Raw genomic sequence first — 18,614 nt, 5'->3', positions numbered from 1 at the left:
GTCGCCGAAATAGGAGAACATGAGGATAAAGCCGGCTTCGAGGCTGCGGTGCCGCGTGAACTTCTCCCAGCCGATGTTGAGGTACATCTTGCCGCGCGCGTCGTAGATCACGTCGACGATCCACCGGTAGTAGCCGCACGCAGCCTCCCGCAGATGCATCGTGCGCGGGCGGTCGTCGCCGGCGACGTAGTCGGCGAAGGAGTCCGGCAGCCTCTGGATGCCGTGCGGGTTGCCCTTGAGGACGAGGACGAACTCGAACAGCACGTCCGGCTCCACGTCCATCTCCGATGATGAAGCCGATGGCGTGGGAGGTGACGGCGAGCGTTCAGCTCTGCCGCGGCCACGACCACGATCAAGAACACGGCCGCGAGGTCGGCCTCCGCCTCTACCAGACATAGCGTCGAGTCTTGTTTAGATGGTGGCGGCTAGGATTTGGGAGAGAGGCGCTAGGGTTTGTGTGTGAGAGGGACGATGAGAGGCAGCCCTTTTATAGGCCAGAGAGAGGAGGAGGAGCGGTTGCGCTCATTACCGCCGGCACGTAAAGCTAGGCGCGATGGGACGCGTCGCTGCGCCTCTGCGGGAACTGCACCGTCGCTGCGGGAACTGCACCGTCGCTGCAAAGCCAATAACTTCCGTCGCGAGATAGGCGACGATTAGGTTAAAATTTATTGTGCCGCTGACGGGTTGGCCCCGCCACTCCCCGCCTCGCTTTTCGGTGTGTCCGGCGTCCCCGGAGCGTCCCGTGGGACGGAGACGGGCTCGGGGTGCCGGACACCGTATCGGGGCGCGCCGGACAAAATTCGGGTTTGGGGGACGCGGCTGGAACGTTTTTTGGTCCGGCGCGCCCCAAATTGCTTTGGGGGACGCTTTGGGGGACGCTACACCTTCTTCTATTTCTATTGGACCCCATTTGCACAGCCTGATGCGGTTCTATACAGAGTGCAACTTGGCAGCGATTCTTAGTCTAACACACTTTTTTGATGATTCCGCGTAACATAATACATGGCCTTAGAGCATCTCCACTCGTCTCCCCGACGAGGCCCCCGAGCGACGTTTTTCCCATCCGGACGGCGAAATTCGGCCCAGTCGCGCCCCTGGTTCCTCGTTTTCGTCCGGATTTGGCCCTTCATCCATCCGGCGAGCCCACGCCATCCCCGGTCCCTCGGGGCGCACTCGGGGACTCCAGACGAGTGAAAAGCGGGGAAGGGCCCGATCTGTCGGCGACTCGACACACGAACCCCACCGCCACCTCGCTCAAAATCTCCCCCACCCCTCGTATCTCTCTCGCCGCCGGCACCACCCCGCCGGCTTGTTGCCCAGATTCCGCCGTCCCTCCTTCTCCATCTGCCTATATTTCGTCGTCTTTCGACGAAGGCCTATCTGGCTGCTCCTCCGCTGGCCTGTTTTCCGACTTTGGCCTACTCCTCGTCGCTCGCGGCTCGGGTTGCCTCGACCACGCCCGTCAGGTGTTCGTCCATTTGCCTCGCCGGCCATGGACTCGGACGAAGAGGAGGAGCAGATGTTCGTCGAGCTTATGCGAGAAGAGATGGCAGCCGCCGCCCAAGACGAGGAGCACATGATGATCCTCGGTTGCTTGTCAAGCATGTACGCCGGACTGGCAACTGGTCGACGTGGTGGGTCGGTACCAGGTCGCCAGAAGTGCAAGCCGAGACAACGAATGGAGGGCTACTGCATGTTGTACGGCGACTACTTTGCCGACAATCCATTGCACGGTGATAGTGTTTTCCGGCGTCGTTTCAGGATGAGCAGAAAGCTATTTCTGCAAATTGTGTATGCCATCCGAGACTTTGACCCCTACTTCAGATGCAAGGCGGATTGCACTGGCTTGGTTGGATTTTCGTCACTGCAGAAGTGCACAGTGGCTATGAGGATGCTGGCGTATGGAGCTCCCGGTGATAGTGCAGATGTCTATCTTCGGATGGCGGAGTCCACCGCCCTTGATTGTTTCTACCGGTTCTGCATGGCCGTCATAGCAGTGTTCGGGGAGTTTTACTTGAGATCACCTACTGTCAAAGACACTCAGAGGATCCTGGCAACAAATGAAGTTAGGGGTTTTTCAGGGATGCTTGGAAGTATTGACTGCATGCATTGGAAATGGAAGAACTGTCCGTTTGCGTGGCAGGGAATGTACAAGGGTCACAAGAACGGCTGCACTGTGATACTTGAAGCAGTGGCTACCCATGATCTCTGGATTTTGCACTCTTTCTTTGGTATGCCTGGATCCAACAATGACATCAACGTCCTAAACTGCTCCCCGATCTTTTCCGAGCTTGTTGAGGGTCATGCTCCCCCGGTGAACTATGTGATCAATGGTCGGCACTACAACAAAGGATACTACCTTGCAGACGGTATCTATCCAAAGTGGGCAACATTTGTGAAGACTATCTCGAAACCTAGCACCCCCAAACTTTGCGAGTTTGTGAAGAAACAAGAAGCTTGCCGAAAATACGTGGAACGTGCATTTGGTGTCCTCCAGCAGAGATTTGCTGTCGTCCGGTTCTCCGCTATGACTTGGTCCAAAGATCAGATGTGGGAGGTGATGAACTGCTGTGTGTGCCTACATAATATGATAATTGAAAATGAGCGAAAACATCCGGTTCCTCTGGCTGAGCAACAAGCACCATATGAGAGAGAGGGTCCTCTTGCACAGCCTAATCACCAGGTGCCTCTATCATGGGCCGCCTTCATTGCTATGCGCCAGGAGATTCGAGACTCTACAATGCATCAGCAGCTGCAAGATGATCTGGTGGAGCACATATGGACGCTCCGAGGCAACGCCAACGTCGACGCCAACTAGTCTGTCATAATTTATTTGAAAAATTGTAAAATTGTGTGCTTCATTTGTTTCAGCACTTGTTAAACATTGTACTAATTATCGCCAAATTTGTTTCAGCAATTTTCGTACTTTTGCTCGCCGAACTTGTTAAATTTTATGTTGAATTTGTTTGAAATATGTCAAATATCGAGGTTGGGGGTTTCCTGCCGGGGGGACGGCTGGAACTTCGGCGCTCCCTAGGCCAAATCTTCCTTCAATCCGAACGAAAATTTCGCCGGATTTGGGCGTGGGGAGCGCCAACGAGTGGAGATGCTCTTACGGTGAGGGAAGAGAAAAAACTACCATCAGACTTGGCGTGTGACATAAAAAAGCTGTTTGCCTCTCTTTCGATTCCTTAATCTAGGAAAAGAAGAGAGAATCAGGACTGTTTGTACGGAAAAGCTGTTTTCATTTTCTCGTTTAACAAAGTTTGTGGCCCAGCCACTCCACTCCTTTTGTCTAAGCTCGTCGAAAGTGGATTCCTTACGTGTGTAGCAAAGTTTGTGGCCCACTCCTTTTGACTAAGCTAATCGAAAGTGGATTCCTTCCTAGCTACTTGGCAGATCTCCCTGTCCATTTAGGCTGCACTTCCAGTTCGGACTACCGCTGAGAAGCACAAGACTCTGAACCATAGCTTGGCAGATTAGAGCCCACGTCCAGCTCCAGCAGAGATGGGAAACTTCCTCATGCGCTTCAGCCAAGATGAGATACCCGGCACACTTCCAAAAGATGAGATACCAGGCGGCCAGCCGCTGCGCCGACAGGGCACCAGCGTGGTCGATCAGTTCCACGGACCGCTCCTCCGCGTCGATGGCGGTCTGCGTCCCTTGGCCAACGCCGGTGACGCTGCCAAAGCCCTTGCGCCCGGCCGCTTCAACCACTCAGGCTTCACCTCTGCCTCACCCTCCACACTTCCAAAAGATGAGATACCAGGCGGCCAGCCGTTGGGCCGACAGAGCACCAGCGGGGTCGGTCTGTTCCACGCACCGCTCCTCCGCGTCGGTGACAGTCGGCGTCCTGTGGCCAACAATGGCGACGGTGCCAAAGCCCTTGCGCACGGCCGCTTCAACCACTCATGCTCCACCTCCACCTCACCCTCACTTCCAATAGATGAGATGCCAGGCGGCCAGCCGCTGGGCCGACAGGGCACCAACGTGGTTGGTCAGTTCCACGGCGTCCACGAACGGCGTCCCCTGGCCAACGCTGCCAAAGCCATTGCACCCGGCCGCTTCAAACCCTCAGGCTCCACCTCCACCTCACTATCCACCTCCACGGTATATATTTATATCTTTACTATTAAATTGCAATCGGCCGGGTATAGGGTATCAATCAGAAGTTTATCATTTTGGCCCCTCACACATCTAGAAATCGGCCGGGTACAGTGTTGGAGTTGCCTGCTTTGAGATTGGGATCTCCAGGTGTCGTTCATCGGGGTGGATCTATCCTACTAGGGTGACGCCGGAGATGGGGATTTGGTGCGGTATTAGGATTCGCCGGAGATGGGTCTATATATGGTGTGTAGTGTGGGTTGGCGCGGCGCTGCGGGTTCTGAGGCGTCGGAGATTCCCCTAGTGTGTAAATGTTCAGAACTTCAATTATTTAGGAATTGGAGGGAGTAAATGGTATAACAGTTGTTGTCAGCCCTTAAGCAAGTCCACTAAAGTAATTAACCAATGCAATGCCTTTTTTTGCGGGAATGCAATGCCTTTTTTCTCCAAGATTTTTTATTCTTTCGAATGATTACAAATTACAATCCTCTATAGCATTAATTAAGTAGACTGTTTAATTTGTAGAAATGATTTCATAGTAGTACATTTGTGTAGCATTCCTATAAAAACTTATAGGACACTAAACATAAGTACAATCACTTTTTTACAGTTCTACAAATCAAAGGAGTTAAATTTATATGTTTAGCCAACTATTTGTTCCATGTATGCTTTCTTATCATTCATATGTTATATATATATATATAATTAAAACAAGAGACAAACAAGCCACCACCTTCGTCCACATAGGTCAAATAATTTACACCATTGATCACATAAATTAATGGTTGAGATTTAAAAATTAATGCATCTAAAATATCTTCCATCGGTACACAAGGACATGGAGGAGTATTGATTAACGTATATGACAATTGTAGTACTGTGCCAAACACTACTCCGTCGCCGGCCCTGAAACAGCCCGCTGGACTACTGGCTTCCCCCGTTGCATAGTGAGAAGCGCCGCCAGAGTGTTCGGCAACACGGCTAGACAGTTTTTGGAGGAGGAGCTAATTGAGCAGATTCTTGCTGAGTGTGATCTTCAGTCCATGGCTGGGCTAGGAGGTGTAACCTGTTTGGGAGAGTAGTACATTAGGTTTTGGGTGTGTGTGTGTGTGTGTCTAGGTGTGGGTGCCTTGGCTATCGTTGCTTGCAGCAATATTGCCAGTCTTGTAAACTGCTTTCTGCCTTCTATAAAACTAAGGTACGTAATTGCGTACTCGAAAAAAAAGAAGCGCCGCCACCATATCGATACTCGCCAGGGCCGCCTCTCCGGAGTCCCGCATGAGCCACACCAATCAGGGCGTCGTCGTGCCACGGGAAAAGAACATCCCCTGGCACCACAGTCAACTGAGCGAGCTTCACTTGCCGGCATCCGCCGGTGCCGCCGAGAGGAGCGAGAGGTAGGAGGAGGATGGTGGTGGTTGCGGCTAGGGTTTTTCCCGTGCCGCCCCCTAGGACGACCTAAGCGAAGCGCTGGTGAGTATCTTCTGCAATGAGGAGACATGTGCGGAGAGTTCGCGCACGCTGAGCGGACCAGAGACGCGAATGTAAAACTCAACTGGTCCAAAAATTTACGAGCATATTCCTTGTTCCCAAAAGAAACCCGGTGTAAAATATAAATGGTTGTAAAAACGCTGACTTGCGAAGCGGGGACTTACTATGTAAATTTACCCTATATTTACTCTTTTTTTACCAAGAATATATGGCTGATATCATTTTTTCCCAGGAAACTGTTACAGCTGAGGGGAAGAAAATGCGGGCTGTGGCGGATCACTGGGCTAGGATGAAAAAAGGTGAGCGTACGCTGGACAGCTGGGATCTTACCTATCTGGAATGCAAAATATTCTCTTGGTCTCTGGAGGACGTCCTCAACAAGAACCTGCTCAAGGAAAAGGTGTGGATTTCTCACCCATTACCTCAGACACGCCATTCTATTCGAACGCATAGCACCACACATGCGCCGAAGTTTATCAACATGCCAAACGATGTATGGCTATAAACAAAATAATAGCTATTTATTGTTATTTCTCAGTCCAGGATGAGAGCTACTAGTATTTTTTTTAGAAGAAATTAATACGCAAACGGGCCATTTTAAGGATTACGTTAAAGGAAAACGGTGAACCGCAATGTTCTGCCTGTCCACCTGCACTGGCACGGGTTGTTTGCTTTGAGAACCTGCTACCTCATAACCACCTTTTTTTTAGATATGGGAGCATAGCCCCGGTCTCAGCATCAATCGATGCACACAACCCTTTATTAATAAAATAAATGTCAAAGTCAAGTGCTTATTACATAGAACATGTCTGGAAAACAAATATCACTAAAACAAAACGGTTCGAAACATCTGCAGACGAATATAAGACCAAAATTATCCATCTAGAATCCTGCTAATGTGTCGCCATCCAGTACCCTGGAAATAGCAGTCCTGAGTGACCTCCAGGAGCCGGTTGCATCCAGTAACCATAGTATCCCGCTGGTCCGGACGGGAGCAGGTATGCCCATAGTTGTAGCCAATGCGCCGCACGAAGAATAACCTGCAAAAAATTTGTGCCCCTTTGTTTATTAAAGATGATATCATTCCGGCTAGTCCAAATCGACCAACAAATTGCCGAAACACCAATTCGAATATAAGCTTTGTCCCTCTTACTCACTCCATTTAGCCAATTACCAAACACATTAGTTACATTAGAGGGAGGTGGAATATTATATGTAAAGAAAATCATTCTCCGGACAATTTTGGCAAAAGGACAATGAAGAAACATATGGTCAATAGTTTCATTATTGTTACAAAAACAATATTTTTGACTTCATGTCCATTTTCTCTTCATCAAATTATCCTTAGTAAGTAATACTATATTACTTAGAAACCACATGAAAATTTTAATCTTTAGAGGAACCTTAATCTTCCAAAGGTATTTCTGCAAAAATCTAGTATGTTCATTCATCAGATCAAGGTGCATGGATTTGATAGAGAATAACCTAGATTCATTTAGGTTCCAAACAAAAGTGTCTGTTTCATTGGATAAATGAATCGACATAAGACGCTGACACAAGTGTAACCACAAATTGTATTTGTAATCATTGAAAGTTCTTCTAAAATCAATATTCAGCGGTGAGTGAGCCAAAACCGAAGAAATCAACTCATTTTTTTGTTGGACAATATTATATAACGTTGGATATTGTAAAGATAAAGGGTATGCGCCCAGCCAAGTGTCCTCCCAAAACCGCACCGTCATCCCATTACCAACTTTGAACTTCCCTCTCTTAAAAAACTCCGGGTTAACCCACATAAGCCCCTTCCAAAAAGGAGAATATGTAGGTTTGGCATCTACCTAAGCCAACGTTTTGTTTTCGATATACTTATTATGAAGTAGTTGTTGCCACATTCCTTGTTCATGTAACAATTTAAAAAGCCATTTGCTTAAAAGACATATTTTTTTAGTTCAAGTACCTCAATCCCCAAAACCCCTTGATCCTTAGGTCTACATACTAAGCTAGATAATCTATATTTCTTCTTATCCTCCTCCTCTTGCCAAAAAAAAGCGGGAACGATAATAATCCAGTCTCTTGCGCACCCCTTTAGGAATTTCTGAGAATGATAACATAAACATCGGTAAGCTCGTAAGTACATAATTTACAAGCACCAAGCGGTCTCCATACGACAACATCTTGCCCGTCCAGCATCCTAACTTCGAAGGAAAATGGTTCTCCATCGAATTCCATTCAGAATTGCGGAGTCGCCGGTAGTGAATGAGAACCCCTAAATAACGGAAAGGTAAAGTCCCAGATGTACACCCAAAGATGTTTTTATATTGGTGTTCCAATTCTGTAGCTTTACCAAAGCAAAACAACTCACTCTTATAAAAATTAATTTTAAGACCGGATAGTTGCTCAAATAGGCATAGAATGAGTTTCATATTAACCGCCTTAACTAAATCGTGTTCCATAAAAAAGATAGTATCATCAGCGTACTGCAAAACTGATACCCCTCCCTCAACTAAGTGTGGAATAAGGCTTCCGACTTGATCCTCCTCTTTGGCTCGAGCTATCAAAATAGCCAGCATATCGGCAACAATATTAAAAATAATAGGGGATAACGGGTCCCCTGTCTCAGCCCTTTGCGTGTCTGAAAATTATGTCCTACATCATCATTAAACTTAATCCCCACACTTCCTTTCTCTACAAAACTTCGAATACGCACGCACAAAATATTATTAAACCCCTTCATCTGAAGCACTTGCTGGAGGAAAGGCCACTTCACCTTGTCATACGCCTTCTCAAAATCAATTTTAAAAAGGACTCCATCTAGTTTTTTAATATGTAATTCATGGATCGTTTCATGTAAAATCACTACTCCTTCTAAAAATATGTGTTCATGGCATGAACGCAGTCTGAGATGGTCTCACTACCTTGTGTGCCACATCTAACACACGAGACAAACAGGTCTATATTGCTGAATTTGTATTGCATTTTCTTTCTTAGGAAGTAATGTAATAATCCCAAAATTTAGGTTTGTATTGCATTTTCTTTCACAACCACCTTGTGTGGATGCATTAGAAACAGAAACACTCAGACTCCTTGACTTGAAGACCAGGACGAATATCTCTCCCATTAAAATTTCCTCTAGCCTTTCCTCTACCATTAAAACCTTGATTATTCTTTCCCGCAAAAAAAACCTTGATTATTATAGTTTCTACGATATCGTTGGTTACCAGAAAAGTTGTTCCCCCCACGATCTCGACCGTAGTTGTTGTTATTGCCATGATAATACCCCTTATCAAAAACTCCAAACTGACCATTGAAAACAGCATTATTGGAACCACCATGTTAAACGATAGTTTAAAATAGCCGGCTATTTCATTTAGCCGCAACGTTTTTTAGATGCTAAGAAAGGCTATAGCCGGCTAGCTATAGCGGGCTAATCTATTTAGCATTTTTTTTTCAAAAATATGAAACATTTCAGTCATAACTTAGAAAAAAAGAGAGGAAAACTAAGACTAAAACACGATTCGAGCTACAACTCATTCAACTATTTAAGTCAAACATGTATTCAGCTATTCAACTCACAAGTTTTATTGAATCATACGGAACACAAATTAACAAAACAACAAATAAAAAGGAGAAGAGAGAAGAGAATTTTCCAAAACAGGAGGTTTAGCGGCAAAATTAGAGGCTGATTAGGGCTAGCCGGCTATTAACGGTTTTTCTCATTTAGCCTATAAATGGCATTTAAAACTTTGGTTAAAACCTTGCTGAAAGTTGTTACCTCTTGGACCAGGCGCTCCACCGCTACCTTCTCCCTCGACATAGTTCTGCTGATAGTTGGTGGTGTGATACAATTGTGGTGGGAAACCTTGTGATCCCCTGCCTCCTCCTCTGCCAGCAAAACCACCCTGCGGCAGACCACCTCCACCTCTGATACCCTGGGCGCTAGCACCGTAACCAAACTGCTGACCTCCTTGACCCCCATCATCATATCCACGTCCAAAACCACTTCCTTGTTGAGGTTGACCTCCGAAAATTTCTTGCGGGCATCGCTCGAGGAACCAGCGACACTCGATCGCTAGATGTTGGCGAGGGCGAACCGAAAGATTTTTTTTGGTAGAGATCTCCTTTTTTTTTAGAATATGTCCTTGTTTGCGTAGGCCAAGAACCCTAAAAGAAAAAACCCGGCCTGGGCCTAGTGCCTCTATTTCTGTACGCACGGAAAAAGGAAATCAGCCCCTGTGGCCATTAACTTTGTGTCAAGACTGGCCGAATACATGTGTTTTCCTTGTGGCCATGTATTAGCTCTGGTGACCGAGTACATACACCTTATTGAATCCAAATGAATACTCTCTCCCGAACCCCTCTCACCCCCTCCAAACCCTAGTCTTCCCCCGCCGCCGCTGCCGGTGGCGCCACCGGGCAAAGGCAGCGGGGCGTGGTGGCGGCGGTGGGCTTCCCTTGTGGAGCGGTGGGGACGGCGGCTGGGGGCTCCCCTCGAGGCTGCGGCGGTAGACTCCCTGTCTCCCGTGTGATGGCGTAGGATGGGGGCGACGGTGGCCAGATGATCTGTGCCGCGGCCTCCCTGCCTCCCGTCGGGGGCACACCGGTGGTGGCTGGTGGTGGGATGCCATCCCCTCGCCGGTGTGGGGTGGTGACCTTCGGATTCTCCCGCGGTACGAGGACGTCCGGGGCAGCAGCCTCGGGTTTGACGGTGGAGGCGGCCTTCTTCTTCGCCGGAGGAGGTCGGTTGGTTGCTGGGGTGGTGGATCACGAGATCCCTCTACCCCGGTGATGAAGATCTAGTCGACGACGAGCTAGCGGCGAAGGGGGCACCGGTGAACACCGAGCCTTGACTTCGTTCTTGCCGGATGATGGCGGCGGCTATTGGCGACGTTCCCTTGCGAAGGCATCATCTTTGCTGGCCTCTCCATTCGCTCTCGCCGAGTAGGGGACTTGCGGCTGCCGGTGAAAACCGTGCCACGATTGGCGGGCGATGGTGGCGTTAAGTGTCGCTTCCTTCTTGAAGGCATCGTCGTCGCAGTCCGCGGGTATTCACTCGTGCTACTCCGAGGGAAACCCTAGATCCGGCCAGGATCGGACGATGACGGCGCACCCTGCGTCGTACTACCTCTTGGGGCATCGTTTTTGGAGTAGCGGCTGGATGGAGGTGGTTTTTGGTGGAGTGGTGTTCATCTACCACGTTGTTGTCGATGTTTCTCAGCGGCGTGGAGCTGCGGGGTATTGAAGACGGGCGAGGACTGTTGGACGCGTGCAGGATGGTGGAGCTGTTTGGTGTTATGGTGACATCTACGGTGGGCCTGACATGATCAATGTGTTGATCTCGCTTGGAGATGGGTTCAAGATAGATGGCGGTGTGAGCTCTGTGATGTGTGCAATGGCGCACCCTCAGGGTTTTTCTTCTTGGATGATGTGTGTTGGTGTACCGTCAGGGAGTATGGTCTTGTCCATGGTCCCCCCTTCATCGTAGGTATAGTGAGTTGTCGCTAGGAAGGTGGCTTCGAGTTGATCTTTTTATTCCCCTTGGAAGTCATTACAAATAATTTAATAAAGAAAGAGCTGTGTGCATCCTTTGGATGCAGAGGCTGGGGCTATGCTCCTTGATCGAAAAATGCACACATATATGAGGGGAAGGAAGTTGAATCTCAACCATTGAAGCAAGTATCAACAGGCAGATCTTTCTAGTACGGGTGGTGGCTTTTTTGTTATCTTTAAATCTCAATTGTTAGAACAAGAATAAAAAATGTTCTAGCTTCTTTTTCAATCGCATTTTAGTAGTATGGCGATAGATATATATTAAGAAAGTTGACAGTCGTGCAATAATAATGGCTGAATCAACCACTCGATCGTCTCAGGTGAAGAAAATACCCAAGACTTTTGCATCGCTGGAGCATTATTTGGATTCGTTTGCTGACCCATTGGTTGAGGAAGTACATGCGGACGTCCTTTCTTCATTCGAGGGTTACCATCAAGCACCATTTGTTCAAGTAACGGGGATTCAGGAGCTCGATCGAGGCAAGAAGTCGACCTTCTTCTGTTTCCTGGCTGCCAAGTCGTCCCGGGAAACATCGTACACTCCTACCAAGGATGACATTGTAGCCGTCTCCTCGAGAAAAAGCAAGCACCTGTCATCCTACGTCCTGGGTTCGGTTTGCAAGAGTGGAGAAGACGATGAGGATTTCCCAGCTGATTGCTTCATTGTTAGGCTGTTGTCTGCTCCGCCGGTGGAGGTTGACGCTGAAACGAAGAAACCCATGGCGCCATTGTTTGTCTCGTTTCTCATGAATACCAAGACATACAATCGTATCTGGACGTGCCTTCAGCTGGGAAAGACGAGTGGTGGGAAGAGAAGGAGTGATGCCAGTCTCGTGGATGCCATCTGGAGGTACAGCACCTCAAAGGTGCGTTGGCTTAATTTTTTTGACATGCATAAATCATATTTTTTTTCGAAAATGATGCATAAATCATATAGAATAAAGACACAGAAGGTGATAATTCTTCATCACTGACTTACTGCTTGTAAATCTTTCCAAATGAAGGCAGTCGAAGACGACTACCAATTATCTCATCGGTCAGCTCACATCGACCTTGGGCTCGACGACAGGTTCAGACTTAACAAGTCGCAGCTGAATGCAGTGGAAGACTGCGTTTCAGCAATAGGGAGCCCTTCTCCTTCTCTGAAACTGATACAGGGGCCTCCCGGGACTGGTAAAACCAAGACCATCAGCACCATACTGTGGGCAATGCTACTCAGGGGGCACCGGACGCTTACTTGTGCGCCCACGAATACTGCAGTGCTGGAGGTCGCGTCTCGAATTGTCCAGCTTGTCCGGGAGTTGTCAAATGGAAGCAACGGCCACTGCTTCCTGAGTGACATCATTCTGCTGGGAAATAATGAGAGGATGAAGGTAGAGGCCAGTCATGATCTCTCTTCCGTGTTCCTCCAATATCGTGTCGAGCGGCTTTTGCAATGCTTCTCGCCCAACACAGGCTGGGGGCATTGCTTGCGTTCACTGATAGATTTTCTTGGGGAGCCTGTGACGAAATACCGGTTGCACACAGATAAAATTATCAGGAACCAAGAGGAGGAGAAGAAGAGAAACATTTCATCAAATGTAGATAAGAAGAATAGAAATATTGCAAAATGTAATAAAGGGAAAGGCCATGAAAAGGGTAGGTCTAAGAATGAGCCTCGAGACGTACAAATGCTTGTTACCCTGTCATTCAAGGATTTTGTGAAAGCTACACACAAGGAACTTGCTCACAACTTGTGCCACTGCATCGAGATATTGCAGAATGATTTTCCAAGAGACTCTACGATGGCACAGAGTTATCGGTGCATGTCTGATGTGGTAGAGCTGACAGGAATTCTTGGTGCATTGGTAGATGCCGGTGGCGGTGATGACCACGAAGCATGGGTGGATGATCTTGGCGAAGCTTGCAGCCTATGCTCTGTGAACAGTGATCCATGCAAGAAATGCAAATTCAGGAAAGTGAGGTCACAATGTCTTCAAGAACTGATATATCTGCGCAACAATTTGAAGCTGCCCAACTGGTACGACAAGCGGCAATTAGAAATCAACCTGCTAAGGAGAGCCAAGAGTATCATGTGCACTGTTTCCACTTCTTTCAGGCTGTATAATGTACTGCCCAAGGACAAACTTGTTGGTGGGCAACACAAAGAAGCCGAGATCTTGTTGGTCGTCGACGAGGCCGTGCAGGTCAAAGAGTGTGAGGCCTTGATCCCACTACAGCTTCCTTGCATAAGGCATGCTGTTTTCATCGGAGACGAGCGTCAGCTACCTGCTCTCGTTAAGAGTAAAGTATGATCTCTGAAGCCAACTTACTTACTAGTAGGAGTACTAGATTAGACCGGCCCCTATCTTGAGTCTTAACACTTTTTGCTTGCGAAATGGTTGTTGCAGATATCCGATAATGCTGATTTCGGAAGAAGTGTTTTTGAGAGGCTACGCTCGGTAGGCTGCGGCAAGCACTTCCTCAATATCCAGTACAGGATGCATCCGGAGATAAGCAGGTTTCCTGTGTCCAAGTTCTATGGCGGTCAGATACATGACGGCTCCAATGTCATCTCCGAGAGCTACGGGCGCCACTTCTTAAGCGGCAACATGTTTGGGCCGTATTCGTTTATCAATGTGTGTGGGGGGCGTGAGACTAGCGAGGAACATAGCCGGAGCCCCAAAAATACCATTGAAATCGCCGTTGTCTCGCTGATAGTTGAGAGATTGTTCCAAGGTCATAGCTCCTACAAGTTGACAATGCTAATCCTTCTGACTTGTTGCCACTACCTTGCTTGGCTCTCCACGCATAACATTTTCTCTTTATTTTTGGACACCACGCAGAGTCAACTTCTTCAAGAACAAGACTATCTGTTGGTATCTTGTCACCATACAATGCTCAAGTGAGAGCATTCCAGGAAAAGCTGGAGAAATCATACAGCAGCTACGATGGTTTCTCTCTCAAGATAAAGTCTGTGGATGGTTTCCAAGGCGGGGAGGAAGATATCATCATCATATCCACTGTGAGGAGCAATGAGGATGGCGCAGTTGGGTTTCTCAAGGACACAAAGCGTACCAATGTGGCTCTCACAAGGGCCAAGTAAGTCAAACATTAACCGGTACCTTGTGTTGTTATCTATCGACTGCCTTGAATGAACTGTGCGATTTCTTTTGGTCCGCAGGTATTGTTTGTGGGTGATTGGCAATGCAACGACTTTGTCCAAGAACACGTCTGTCTGGCAGAACATTGTGTCTGACGCTAAAAAACGCCGGCGCTTTTTCCATGCCAACCGTGACAAAGGTTTGTCAGATGCAATACAGGCGGCCACTATTGAGCTTGATGGCTCTGAGAATCTGCGCAAGATGGGATCCTTGCAATGAGCGCCACGATCTGAGGTACTGCAGAATAATCTCTCGGAAGCATGTTGTCCTACGGTTGCGGGACACTGATAGCTTCTGGTTTCCAAAGTTGGTTGGCCAAAAGAGTAGAAACTAACTTTTTCTAATTGCAGAGACGCAGGAAGGAGTGTTGTTCTTCAACGGATTTGAAGTTCCCAAAGTGGATCATATATCTTGAGGTGTTTTGTGCTACCCTCAAATAAATAAGAGCCGTCCTTTTCCATGGATCCAAAGGTCAATACCAGTTCATACTGGTGCTAAAAACATGACCAGTAAAATTTCTACTGCTAACAAAACTAGATGAGAATCGGTACCCGAGTAGCAAACCACTCCCTAGCTATTTCATGTGTGGTTTTGTTCATATCCCTCCCACAGTGCTTGAACTCGACCTTCCCAATGTAACCTGCATGTGTGACTACGTCAGCATAAATGGCCGTGGCTTCATTCTAGATTCTTTCTTCTCCACTGTATAACTTCAATTGAATCAGATTTGGCTTCAATGGCACTAAATCCCCTAGTATTAGCAAGCAAAAGCCCTCAAGCTTAATACAATAGCGCGCAGATCTCCTGCGGATTCTCGAAAAAAAAAGCAAGCAAAAGCCCATTCCACATAGCTAGTGTCTCCTTGGCTGAGTCTCACGTCCCCAACCCTAACCCTCCGCCCCCAACCCTCCGCCGCCGCCGCCGGTAGCGCCGCCGGGGCAAAGTCCCTTGGGGCGTGGCGGCGGCGGGGGCCCTTCCTCGTCGCCGCGTGGAGATCGGCGGCCGGATCCCCACCTCCTCGATGCTTGGCGGAGCAGACGCGCGTGGGATGGGCGACGGCGGCGGCGGCCCTCCTCCCGTCGGCTGTCCCCTGGCGGACCGGTCGGCGCGGGTGGGATGGGCAGCACTGCGGTCTCCCTCTTCTCGTCGGCTTCCCGCAGCACTCCGGCAGGGGTTGGTGGTGGGCGGCGGCCAGACCCTCGGTATGCGCCATGCCATCCACCCCCGCCTCTCGTTGGTGCGGGGAGGCGATCTCGGGCATCTTCCGCAACACGAGGGCGCCCGGGCAGCAGCCTTGGGTTTGACGGAGGAGGTGGCCTCTTCTTCGCCGGAGAGGGTCGGCCTGCGGTTGGTGGTGGTGGATTTTTGATCTATCATCGCCATCCGGCGATGAGATGGAGGTGCATGGAAGCCGGCGATGGTGTCACCGGTGGAGGGTTGGGTTGGTCAGCCCGGGATGGTCGCCGATGTGGGGGTCTGGCCTGAATAAAGGCGGTGGTCCTAGGGCCTCTCTTGCGTGAAGAGGAGGACCTACCAGAGGCCTGGACTCGTGATCTGGCCGGAGGGTTGAGTTCCGGAAGGCTCCGCCGGCGAATGTAACAGTGCTTTGCCTGGAGTTTGCTGGATCGGAGGCATTCGGTCGTGTGCACCCATGCGTTTATTCCGACCGTTTGGTTCTAGAGGGAGCGGCGCGAAGCTCTTTTTCTGTGTTGACATCAAGTGACTATGGATCCATGATGAAAGTCGGAAGAAGAGAATTTCATGAAGGCTGGAGGGGAGGACTAGCTAAGGGAGGTTCAAGTCTCCGCGCTGTTGAGGGGCTTGCTTGGTGTCCGGGCTTCACAGCAGCGGTATGAAAGTGGGGGCGACAACACATGTGAAGCGCAGTGTCCTACCTTTCAGGGTGAAAACCCAAGGTCTGGTTTTAACTGGTTGTGCCTGGCAGTGACCTTGGTGGAGGCATTGTTTTGAGAGTGGGAACTATCTTCAGGGTGAAAACCTAAGATCTTTGATCGGGCGACGACGGTGTTGGAGCACTGTTCCCTTCTTGGAGGCGTCGTTTTTTGGAGAGTCTGCAATTCAGGTGTTGTCATGGTGGTGGATGTATTGCTGTTGTTAGGTCCGTGATACTGTAGCGGGACTTTTGTTTCTTAGTTTTCTTTTCCTTTTTCTTAGCTGTGTGCATCCGTAGTGCCATTAGGGTGGTGCGTTGTTGCAGAGGCTGGGTGTAATTGGTATCTCTCGATATTAATATATTCCCTTTATCGAAAAAAAGCTAGTGTCTCCGCCATAGCTGCGGTGTGAATCCCGTGTGATTGCTCCTGAGGCCCCAGCTTGATCTAGCTTCAAGTGAGAAAGCTGCATCTACATTTAACTTTACAAAATTTGCACTTGGTTTCATCCATACCTTTTTTGTCAGAGAAATTGAACGACTAGCCCTTTATGTGTTTGAAGCTATAGCTCGGATCGAAGTAACACAGTTATGGACTGGGTATCTGTTCTCCATGAGTAAGTTTTCTTCGGAGATCTACATCAGCTCAAGGAGGATAGATGCCACTAACTCGGAATTGTCGCCCGAGCTACTTAATTCTTTCTAAACATGGGCAATGGATTTTGGGTGCCATCCTATTTTTCAATTTGAGAGACAAATTGCTGCAGATACTGAACATCGTTTAATCCTCTCATAAATAATTTATTTGTGTAGATCCAAGCACCCCCTCAATTTAGTTGACGCAGCTTTGGCCAAATCTATTTTCGATACGCATTTATCTAAACTCGTTAAAGCATGTAGGCTCCCACATTTCTTGAAAAAGCCGCGTCTACAAATTTGGAACGTATGGTACTTACTTTTCGTGAAGAGAATATTACCTATCTCAGGCTTATGGTGTTTTTCTATTTTATTGCAGTCCATCACCAATACCCGTAGGCTTCACGAGAATACTAACTATCTCAGGCACGATCTAGATAAAATTGTTGGGTGCTCTAGATTCTAGAGGCAAAAGGAGAACGATCTTCGCGTGAAACGCAACATGCTGTGTTTGGAGATTAACTAGTTGTCCAAGCTTCAGGAGGAGGAGAACAACGAGACGATGGAGAGCAATAAGACTTCCATCCATGACCTCCGCGAACAGAATGCCTACGTTGTTGGCAAGTGGAATCAAGTTGTGATTGATCTCGTGTCGGCACGCAGGGACCTCAAGGAGGCCCTCGAAGCCTTGTAGGAGTCCAACAAATAAGTAAGATTCTCCTTGGGTTATGTGAATGTGCTGCTAATGTGTGGAGGAAGTGGCTAGCACCCCCTATAAATGTGGGTCCCGCTATTGTAGGCCTTAGACTCTTGTGCGGGCCAGGTCGGAAAAGTAGGCGGCAAACAGAAAAATACATGAATAGAAGCGTGCAGATGGTGGGTCAGATGTGTCCAGTGGCCCGGAGCCCATATCCTGTGACGCCTCCGCCCCCTCCCACCGAGGCCGCAGTTCAGGCCGCCCACCACCCGCGACGCCTTTTTCTGGACAATCGTTGACGTTTAGAGGCCGCCCTTCACGAATTTTCGGGGCCGAGCGGCCCAAAACACGACCTGTGATGCGAAAACTCAATACCGTCACGGAAAAAGACATTCACTGACGGATTTCTCAAATGTCGGCCATGTTCCTTCATTGATACTCCAAGTTCTTGTAGTGATAGGAATCTATTGAACACACTAAGAAGAATGATTGAAATAAAATCCATTCAAAATTCACGAAATTTAACAGTGTTGTGCCTAATTGCTTGTTCACTGTTGTTGGAACCATGATTCTGGTACTAACGTGGTGGTGAAGGTGAAAACAAGATGCAACATGGTATATAGAATACCATACCTTTGAATGATGTAGAAAGGTGTAGGAATGTGAAGCGGAGGCTACGCATGGATAGCCTTCAGATCTTTAACTTGCTCTTTATCTCCCTACGACGACTAGAGGGGGAAGGGCGTTCAGTAACATAGATGGGAGTTGGTGAGATCTATTTTTTCTCCTATATAGGGTTTTACTTGCCCTTTGATCAACTTTTTCTAGCAGCGTACGGAATTTAAAGTGGGCACTAAGTGTTCCATATATTATATAGCAAAATGATGGGATTCGTAGCATAGAAAACAAAAAAATTCCTACCGCAAGAATGAATAACAAGCCAAGATGCAATCTAGAAGATGGTAGCAATGAGAAGATCATGAGACTAACCATCGAAGATTTCCAAAGCCTATGAGATTAGATCTCGTTGTTGCTGTAGTCGATCACTTGCCGCTTTCAAAAGCGCGTAGAAGATCTTGACGGTGCCAAAGTCGGGCAGCACCTC

The 18,614-nt window shown here is 48.3% G+C and overlaps 1 protein-coding gene across 2 annotated transcripts; it reads left to right on the top strand.

The window, feature by feature from the left end:
• Positions 1-3,424: 3,424 nt before the first annotated feature.
• On the top strand, positions 3,425-14,971 carry LOC127308890 (probable helicase MAGATAMA 3). Of its 2 annotated transcripts, XM_051339795.2 has the most exons (9): positions 3,425-4,110; positions 5,828-5,995; positions 11,463-12,008; positions 12,147-13,162; positions 13,241-13,430; positions 13,533-13,860; positions 13,968-14,223; positions 14,306-14,519; positions 14,636-14,971. In XM_051339795.2, the coding sequence occupies exons 1-8, from the start codon at positions 3,508-3,510 to the stop codon at positions 14,502-14,504; spliced, it is 3,306 nt and encodes a 1,101-aa protein (XP_051195755.1). In that variant the 5' UTR covers positions 3,425-3,507; the 3' UTR covers positions 14,505-14,519; positions 14,636-14,971. The 2 variants fall into 2 exon arrangements, with proteins under 2 accessions (XP_051195755.1, XP_051195754.1); XM_051339794.2 differs by having other exon boundaries at positions 12,147-13,430.
• The last annotated feature ends 3,643 nt before the right edge of the window (positions 14,972-18,614 follow it).

The sequence above is a fragment of the Lolium perenne genome, chromosome 6 (genome assembly GCF_019359855.2).
Source record: "Lolium perenne isolate Kyuss_39 chromosome 6, Kyuss_2.0, whole genome shotgun sequence".
NCBI classification, from domain to species: domain Eukaryota; kingdom Viridiplantae; phylum Streptophyta; class Magnoliopsida; order Poales; family Poaceae; genus Lolium; species Lolium perenne.
This window is presented reverse-complemented; position numbering and strand designations above follow the sequence as displayed.

Coding starts and splice junctions, on each gene's coding strand:
- LOC127308890 (XM_051339794.2), top strand. CDS start 3,508: ATGGGAAACTTCCTCATGCGCTTCAGCCAAGATGAGATACCCGGCACA. Junction 4,111..5,827: donor CCTCACTATCCACCTCCACG/GTATATATTTAT, acceptor ATTTTTTCCCAG/GAAACTGTTACAGCTGAGGG. Junction 14,224..14,305: donor GTGGCTCTCACAAGGGCCAA/GTAAGTCAAACA, acceptor TTTGGTCCGCAG/GTATTGTTTGTGGGTGATTG.